Source organism: Aplysia californica, unplaced genomic scaffold, assembly GCF_000002075.1.
Source record: "Aplysia californica isolate F4 #8 unplaced genomic scaffold, AplCal3.0 scaffold00927, whole genome shotgun sequence".
NCBI classification, from domain to species: Eukaryota; Metazoa; Mollusca; class Gastropoda; order Aplysiida; family Aplysiidae; genus Aplysia; species Aplysia californica.
This window is the reverse complement of record NW_004798197.1, coordinates 235,596-245,222: the sequence shown is the minus strand read 5'-3', so window position 1 is coordinate 245,222 and position 9,627 is coordinate 235,596. Positions and strand designations below refer to the sequence as shown.

Genomic DNA, 9,627 nt, shown 5'->3' with positions numbered 1-9,627 from the left:
GAAAATCGAAGGTACAGTTTTTGCCCTTTGTTCAGTTTCATCACCCGAAAATCCGACTTTCAATCAAGAGGAAGACCAAGAAAGACCTGGCTGGATGGGGTTAAAAAGGTCTTGGAACAACAATATATATCTATCACAGACGCTACACATATAGCACAGGACCGAAACTTGCACCTCCTCTCGACATCCTAAGGATACCAGAGGAAGGAAAAGGTAAAAGTAAAATAGTTCAGTTTCTTTACAAGACAAGGATAGTTTTTTCCATAAAACCGAACGGATATACACACCAATGAAACCAAACTTCTCCTACAGGTATGGCCAGGGGCAAAGGCTGACTTGTTTGACAGGGTAATCAAAGTGAGACGGGACCAGATAGGGCCTGGAGATGTCACACAATAATCTTACTCGAGGCGGCAACACTGAGTATATGAATGAAAACAAATTCTAAATTCATATTATTGTATCGCAAAAATAATCGAAAAAGTATCTCATTAAACATTAGTTCCAACTAAATCCAGCCTCACTTTAAGCTTACTTAATCAAAGCTTGTGACTGCTTATAGAATGGCTCGAAAGGGGTGAACAGGCTATTTCTGTGACAATGAAACCGTTTAAAATGTTAGGCATACTGTTCGTTGGTGATTATGAACGTCTTTTTATATTTAATTTATAAGGTTTACGGTTATGGGTGAATTTGACTGCGACAATGTTTCAAAATTAGGAAGGGAAGAAATGGCTACTGGATTATATAATCTATTTGGTAGACCGGACTAGCCAGAATGAGGACGAAAAACGACCATCGAGGCAAAGACTGAACTGAGCCAAAGGTGACCTTCAAAATACAAACGGGTTTTTTTTCAAGACCGCGAGTTGGGCGATTCGTTTTGAATTAGAGAACTAATCCCCCAATGGGCACTGAATATTAGACGACTTAAGACTTCTTATAGTCTCTCCGGTTTTGGTAAGAGTTTTATGGGACATGCAACACAATACAGTCATACTGGTGCCGATTATCAAAAGCGCTGTAACAAAATGTTACTTCTCTGACGAAAACTAAGATCATAAGAAAACATTTCACAAATGTAATAGATCTAAGTTAAAAGGAATAAAACATAATAATAATAATAATAATAATAATAATAATAATAATAATAATAATAATAATAATAATAAATTCCGATACACTGTATAATGTGTGTGGCAGTGTGTACATTGTTCTTTGGTTAAGTACTGTCAATCTGAAAATGCCAATAGGCTAAGATTTTGTGTGCACACTGGAATAAAGTTTTGAGCATGTTAACAGTTACTGACCTCCCAAAGTCCAACCCTTCGTCCCTGTCGGGGGAGGTGGAAACAGGACAAAGTAGGGGATAGCTGGGTCCAGGTGAAGTACGGTGTGACTTTATGTCACTGAGGCGTTACGCTGGCCGTGAAGGCCGACCCAGCTCACCACGAAACGTTGCTGGCAAAAGGGGCTCTGGTGAAACCGTGACTGGCCTACAAAACAAGCTGACGGCGGGTAAGTCATGCTACAAAAATAACAAAGGAGAATAAACGGACTGATTCAAACTGAAAAAGACCAGGACAAGTAAACGGACAGCGAGCAAGAACAACGATTAAAATAGGCACATGGAATGTCAGCGGACTTGGAGACATAAAAACAGAAATAGTGAATTTTATGGAAAGAAAGAAAATAACAACCATGGGCTTGTCAGAGGAGAGGAAAGAAAAAAAAAACATAGGGAAACTATATGCAAAGATATTATAACAGAGGATAAGAAGACCTATTGTAGAGAGAAATCTGAGCAAAGCTCAGTTTGGATTCCGAAAGGGAAGCTGTATTCGCATTAAGACATTACAATGTAAATATATATTATTAATATTATTATTATCATTGTCATTATCATCATCTTTATCATTATTATCATCATTATTATTATTGTCATTATTATCATTATTATTATCATTGTCATTATTACCATTATTATTATTTGATCTAGTCGGCTTGTACATCTCTGAGGATCAAATTAGGCTGACTTTCTAGAGGGTCACTGTTTTGTTTTAGTAGAGGTTTTACGGCGCTCGCAACTTCATAATGTCATATGAGCGCCAGAAGATTTGAGGTGTTACAAGAGAGTAACAAACATAAAAAAGAAGGATGGGAGATAAGGACGAGAGATGTTTGAAGGAAAGAAGAAGCAAACTACACAAGAGGACCCCGCCAACCACCCACGGTCAGTGTTTATTTCTCTGCTTTCAAATTGTTTTTATTAGGCTACTTAGACCATTATGCACCTAATAAAACACATACTTATAAATGGCAGACAGAAGAAGAATATAAATAGTCTACACAAAGACAAACAGAGGGACAGAAAAACAAATAGGAAGACAAACAGTAACATTTCAGCCAACAGGGAAGGAAGTGAGACATCAATGATAATACAAATAGACAGACAGAGCAAAAAAAAAACAATAGAAAAGAAACTTGTCACCCTTCACGCCCTTTTCATTTACACAACCCACCCAGCATCTCATATTTCCTGTTCCCCCTACCACGTCCCCTCCCCCCTCTCTCTCTCTCTCTCTCTCTCTCTCTCTCTCTCTCTCTCTCTCTCTCTCTCTCTCTCTCTCTCTCTCTCTCTCTCTCTCTCTCTGTCTCTGCCTCCCACCCCCATCTCTCTCTCCCTCTCTGTCCCCCCTTCTTCCCTCTCTAACTCTCTAACAATTCTCTCTCTCTCTCTCTCTGACCCCCCTCTCTCCCTTCTCTCTCTCTCTCTCTCTCTCTCTCTCTCTCTCTCTCTCTCCACCCCCACAGCTGAGGTCTACGACATGTTCCACATCTGGGACTTCGACAACCCCCACATGTGCCGTGCGCGCTATTTCGTCACCTCGGTCACCACTGTGTCGTCTGCCGCTCTTCTCCTCGCTCTCTCCATCGTCAGGTGAGGCCACTTATATATGCGGTCGCTTTTAATTTTAAGCACAAGGAGGCTATCCCGACAAACGTCGTTTTGAGAAAATCGAAGGTAAAGTTTTTGCCCTTTGTTCAGTTTCATCACCCGAAAATCCGACTTTCAATCAAGAGGAAGACCAAGAAAGACCTGGCTGGATGGGGTTAAAAAGGTCTTGGAACAACAAAACATAATATCTATCACAGACGCTACACATATAGCACAGGACCGAAACTTGCACCTCCTCTCGACATCCTAAGGATACCAGAGGAAGGAAAAGGTAAAAGTAAAATGTAAAGTAGTTCAGTTTCTTTACAAGACAAGGATAGTTTTGTGGTTTTTTCCATAAAACCGAACGGATATACACACCAATGAAACCAAACTTCTCCTACAGGTATGGCCAGGGGCAAAGGCTGACTTGTTTGACAGGGTAATCAAAGTGAGACGGGACCAGATAGGGCCTGGAGATGTCACACAATAATCTTACTCGAGGCGGCAACACTGAGTTGTGAAAGAAAATAAATTTTTAATTCATTTTATTGTATCGCAAAAATAATCGAAAAAGTATCTCATTAAACATTAGTTCCAACTAAAATTGAATTTAACCTTAGATGTCAATACACAAACACAAAGCAAAAAAGCAAAGATGTGTTGCATGTGCCATAAAACTCTTACCAAAACTGGAGAGCCCAGAAGAAGTCCAGTTTTGGCAAGAGTTTTATGGCACATGCAACACAATGCAGTCATATTGGTGCCGATGATCAGAAGCGTTACAAGAGAGTAGCAAGCAAAAAATGAGGGATCTAGACCTTGCATATTTGTTAAAAGAAAAGAAGCAAACCACACCAGAGCACCCGTTGACAACCCGCACCTAAAGCTCGGGTTAAGTATCGTTTTTAGTGAGTTTTTTTGCCATTTGCAACAAAGTACACAGGTAGGTCGTATAAGTGCCGAAGATTAAAGATGTTGCTAGAGATTAACATCCACAGAAAGGAAGATGTTTGATAGTAAAAAAGGAACAAATCACAGCAGATCACTCACCAAACACCCTTGCAGAACAGGTAGCTCATATAACACCAATGATAAGAGTGGTTCTAGAACTAGAAGGTAACATTCACAAACAGGAAGGTGGCGATTGATGTTTTATAGTAAAGAAAGAGCAAACCACCCCAGAGCAACCACCAACCACTTACGGCTCTGGTTTGATTTGGAATTGATTTGCTTTGGTTTGATTTGGATCAGCCCTGATTGGTGTGGCTTTCAATAGTCTGGGTTTTAGTTTGTGATAGGTCCCCAAATTTGATCTGGTTTCCAATGGTCTGGTCATTTGTTAGGTCTGATTTGGGTTGGACCCAATCAATCTGGTTTCCAATAGTCGGATTTTTTTGTTTGATTTAGATATATATATATATATATATATATATATATATATATATATATATATATATATATATATATATATATATATATATATCGTTTGATTTTATTCGATTCAAGTTCGATAATTGGGTTTTATTCATTAATATTTTAATTTGCCTCGTGCATGCTGTCTTTGGTTTAGAAAGTCGTTTTCGAACATTTCTGTTTGGAGTCGAGTTCTGACTTTATCCAGTTTGATGTGCTTTCAACATTCATTCATTTCGGTTCAGAATGATTCTATTACGAATATGTTCCAAACGTCTTTGTTTGATAGTTCATAAACGTATCTTTATCGTACGTAGTAATAACATGAGCACTGAAAGAATAACAAGCAACCTTCATTCGGGAAAACTGAAACTGAGTAAAATAAATCTTTGTTTCGGCAGGTACCGAAAAGTATGCAGACCGTTCGGCAAGCAAGTGAGTGTGAAGCAAGCTAAGGTTCAGTGTCTCTTCCTCGCCATAGTATCGCTAATCGTCTGCATCCCATTTCCCCTCCTCTACGGTACTGAGACAAAGAAGACCCCTCGACCGGACATTGTCGGCTACGAGTGCTCCATAGACGACAGTGTCAAAAACACAATCTGGCCTACGGTCAATTCCAGTATGTTACTAATCGTTTTCCTATCCCTCTGCATCCCTCTAGTCGTTATGTACGTTCTGATCGGGGCCCAAGCTTGGCGCCACAGCAAAAAATATGGGCTTTCCACAGTTTCAACTAACGCCCACTTAAACGTCACTTCCGGGGGGAATTTCCACTCAAGTACTTCCACTCAAAGTATGACGTTTGCCAAACACAGCTCATCATGTGGGACTGGTACTTCTGAAAAACGATTTGCTCAAATGTGTGAACTAAAAAATGGTGGTGGCGATTATGTAAGTGAAGGGGGTAATGAATCTCCAAATACAAGCAGAGAGGACGGTGCTGTAAGTAGCACGGGCAGAGTAACGTCAAGAACAACGGAAAGAGGAATGATTTTCTCAAATGATAACGACGGATCAGGTAAAACTGGTGACATGAAACTTCATAATGCAGCAGGGAACGTGAGTGTCCATGAAGCTGCTGATTCGAATGCCAAGCAGCAGAACAAAACGAGCCAAGTCTCAGCGCCGTTCATTAAAAAGATTTCTTTTAATCAGACGTCCTCACAAGAAAACTACAATAATGCCCACCATCCAACAGGGACAGAGCAAGGTAACGAACAAAACACTGCCGTTGAGGATGAAACTGTAGATGAAACAAGCAAAGGACAGAAGAACAGAAAGAACAATCCGACTGATAAAATGTATGTCACAAAGTCTAAGAAGATCAGACCAGGAATCATCAAAGTGCGGTCTTCTGTGGGCCGAAAGAAATCGCCAGCATCGACTCTGGGTCAGCCCGCCGAAAGACGAGGCATGGGCAGGACGACAACTATGCTTTTCGCCGCTAGCGCGGTCTACATTCTTGGCTTTCTTCCGCATCTCATGGTTATGTTATTTCGGTTTGCCTCCCCGAAAAAGTTTGCAGCGATGGACACCGTTGATCAGACTTTCTATAACCTATTTATAAGGTTTTTCTTTCTAAACAGTGCAGCCAATCCGGTCATCTACTGTATGTGTGACATCAACTTCCGACTTCATTTTCTGAAAGTTTTCAATCCAAAAAGAAAGTTAAAGTACAGCAGTGACAGCTAAAACGAAACACAGTTTTTACTACGTTCCTCTATATCTCTGGCTACATGTTAAAATGACAATACTTATATCGTGACCTGTTTGGTTCCTTTAGGCAAAGAGTCAAGAGAAGGACTTTGACACGAAAAACGGTCATGTACTGCAGGGGAAAATCCAGACAGACAGAAATGTCCAAAATTAGGAAATATGCAGGCCTCGGCGATCGCTACCACTTCGGTCCCAGTAGCCGTCGAAACATCCGGCGTTCTCAACCCCCTGACGACCCAGTTTTTCCAGAAAGTTGGTCGTCGATTAGCAAACTTCACAGGTGACCCACGGGAAACGAGGTGGTTGTACGAGAGAATCTCTCTGGCGATGGATAGAGGCAACGCCTTCTCAATGTTGGCAGCCCCGCTGACGCACGAGTGATGGATCACAGCTCCCGATAGAGATGGATAGACAGATGGATAGATGGATGGACGGATAGATAGATAGATAGACAGATAGACAAATAGATACTAGATAGCTAGGCAGACTTTGTCCAAATAAACAAGACACACAGCGAGAGAGCTTGTGAGAGAGAGAGAGAGAGAGAGAGAGAGAGAGAGAGAGAGAGAGAGAGTAAGAATGAAAGAGGAAGTAAGAGAGAGAGAGAGAGAGAGAGAGTATGTGTATGTGCGTGTGTGTGTGTGTGTGTATGTGTGTGTGCGTGTGAGTGTGTGTGTGTGTGTGTGTGTGTGTGAGAGAGAGAGAGAGAGAGAGAGAGAGATGGGGGGGGGGGGAGGGAGAAAGAGTGAGAGAGGGAGAGAGTGAGAGAACGTGTATGATGTGGAGCTTGTTTAAACATGTAATAATAATGTAACAGTAGAGTCCACTTATAGTTATAACGAGTCCTGAAACAACGAGAAGTCTGTTATAAAGACACTATTCTAAAACCCCGTTTTTTCCCTTCTTTATCTTTGTAAATAAAATACTGCTATTGCGCAATCGGACACACACAGGAGTAGGCTATAGCGGAATATTGCTGCTGCTATTTTATATGCACAGCGCACATAAACTGATGCGGGGATAGAGAGGTCACAATGCTGTGATGGATGGAGTGAATGTGTAGTAACGTGCGCAAGCAGACGAAACACACCACGGGGTGTGGTGGGGTGGGGGACTACACACCGGGCGAGTTAGCCCAGAGTGCATTCTTTCTGATCGCCAACACCGTGCTGTCAACATCGCTAGCGCTAGAGAAAGAAACCCGATTTGATTTTTGATCAAGTAAGACCTAGATCTAGAGGTCACGTTGAACAATGTCATCATCGGGGAGATAACAAAAAGAAATAAACAAAACACCAAACTCATAGATTAGGCCTACTTTATTTTTTCCATTGAATTAATTACTGGACTCCTTATAACGAGAATCCTGGTATAACGGACATTTCGCACCGGTCCCCTCCCTCTCGTTATAACAGGATTCCACTGTAGTTATGTTCTCGTTTGTTGTGTGCATGAGTGAGTGCAAAATAGGACCTTTGTAACACCATTGTCACTATATGCGACCAAAGCAAATATAGGTACTTTTTAAAAAAGACAGACAGACAGACAGACAGACAGACAGAAATAACAGAGGGAAAGAAGATGTAGGGCCTAGAGGTGGCGCCACTTTTGCAGAAAGCGAAAGTTTGAATCCCTTGTGAGAAAAATGTTTTATCGAGTCTATGGATCTTTAATATCATCATCATCGTTAGGAAAAGGGAAATAAGATGTGTCATCATTAGCACTATATCATTGATGAGGAATTACCATGCTCGACATTACCATCATCATCATCATCATTATTGTCATGAAATTGCAATCATTATGCCTGCAACCACAATGAATTTATGACCACGTCAACCCACGACATTGTTATTGGCGTTTGGCACTGCCACTGCCGTATTCCGAATGACGGCACTGGCTTGTTTTTGTTTTTGTTTCTCTTAAGGAACAGATTGCACGCTTGTAGTAAACGGTTATTTGATCTAATCGTTCATGTCTTATCTTTATTTGAATCATTGTCAACAGACTTTGGTTTAGCTTTAGCCAGAGTTTTGCGGCACTTGGAACTCACTTTGGTCATATAACGTATAAGTGCCGAAAATTAGAGGTGTGTTCGTTTAGTTTTAGTAGAGGTTTTATTGCGCTCGCAACTGCATACGGTCATATGAGCGCCAGAGGTGTGTTAATAGAGAGTAACATACAAAGAAAAGAAAGAAGGGATGAGGATGGAGGCAGGTGTATTTTCATATTTTTATAGTAGAGGGTTTTAGTAGTTTTACGGCACTCGCAACTGCATAAGGTCATATGAGCGCCAAAGGGGTGGGTGTCAACAGAGAAGTCTTTACAAGGAATCAGACTGACTCCGCTCACCTCTCTAGCTTCAACAGCACAAAGTCTGCTACAACTATCAAGGCTCCCCGGAAATAGCAGGTCACAAGAGCATGACAAACATACAAAAGAAGTAGAGGAAAATGACAATAGTAAGGATTAGGAAAGAAAAAGCAGCAGTTCCCTGTTGTAGATCAGGCACAGTTATGAGCGTGACTTGAATCAGCCTATTTATTATTCTACTGTGCTTGAACGAGAAATGTCCCACCTTTGGGAAAGACACTACAGTCAGTAGCACTGCCCTCGGGGGTGGGCAGATGTTTGACGGGAAAGAAGAGGCATCAATCTACACCACAGCACCCACCAAACAGTGGCGTTTTATGGGGTGGGGCTTAAAGTCCCCCCCCCCCCCTATTTGGTTTTCTTCACCAAAATGTTACTTCTCTGACGAAAACTAAGATCATAAGAAAACATTTCACAAATGTAATAGATCTAAGTTTGAAATAATAATAATAATAATAATAATAATAATAATAATAATAATAATAATAATAATAATAATAATAATAATAATAATAATAATAATAATAATAATAATAATAATAATAATAATAATAATGAATTCCGATACACTGTATAATGGTACTCTATGAACACCTAAACAAAACTTCTAAGTAAGGCATAATAACTTGAAAATGGATCTGATTGGTCCTGGTTAGGCTACCGGACTCGTAATCGTGAGGTGGCGGGGTCGGGGGTTCGAGCTTCAGCTCGGTCCGACATTGTGTCCTTGGGAAAGACACTTAACACGAATTTCCCACTTGGCTCGGTCCTTTCGGAGACGGACGTTAAACTCGGAAGCCCCGCCTCTTAATTAACCTAATAGTGTTGATAGAAGCGTTAAATCCATACCATTTTTTCTTATTGATCCGGGTGTCTATTTCTATTTACTACGACTACAGGTGCGTCCAATCTGGCCCTCTTTCCATCGGAGAGAACGACATTTCATCGGTATCTGAATATCCCGTCGCCGCGGTTTAAAAAAAAAAAATTTTTTGAAATTATGCAAACTGAGCCCAAAAACGAGAAATTATGCGATTCTGTTCATTTTAACAGAGAACGATAAAGGAAAATAATCAGAAATTATGCAAAAAATGATCAAATTTTGCTAAATTATGCAGGGTAGCCTACATAAAGCCACGGGGATAGAATATCATAGAGGTATTGACCATGGCTAAAGGTAGACA

The 9,627-nt window shown here is 40.7% G+C and overlaps 1 protein-coding gene across 2 annotated transcripts in view; it reads left to right on the top strand.

Annotated features, from left to right (window-relative positions):
* The window catches only part of LOC101846999 (muscarinic acetylcholine receptor M3), a 12,798-nt gene extending 6,164 nt beyond the window's left edge, over positions 1-6,634 (top strand). For both annotated transcript variants that reach the window (XM_005110671.3, XM_005110670.3), the window contains exons 3-4: positions 2,815-2,941; positions 4,756-6,634. In XM_005110671.3, the coding sequence (XP_005110728.1) occupies positions 2,815-2,941; positions 4,756-6,046 (1,418 nt within the window). In that variant the 3' untranslated portion in view covers positions 6,047-6,634. The remainder of the gene's footprint in view (positions 1-2,814; positions 2,942-4,755) is intronic.
* The last annotated feature ends 2,993 nt before the right edge of the window (positions 6,635-9,627 follow it).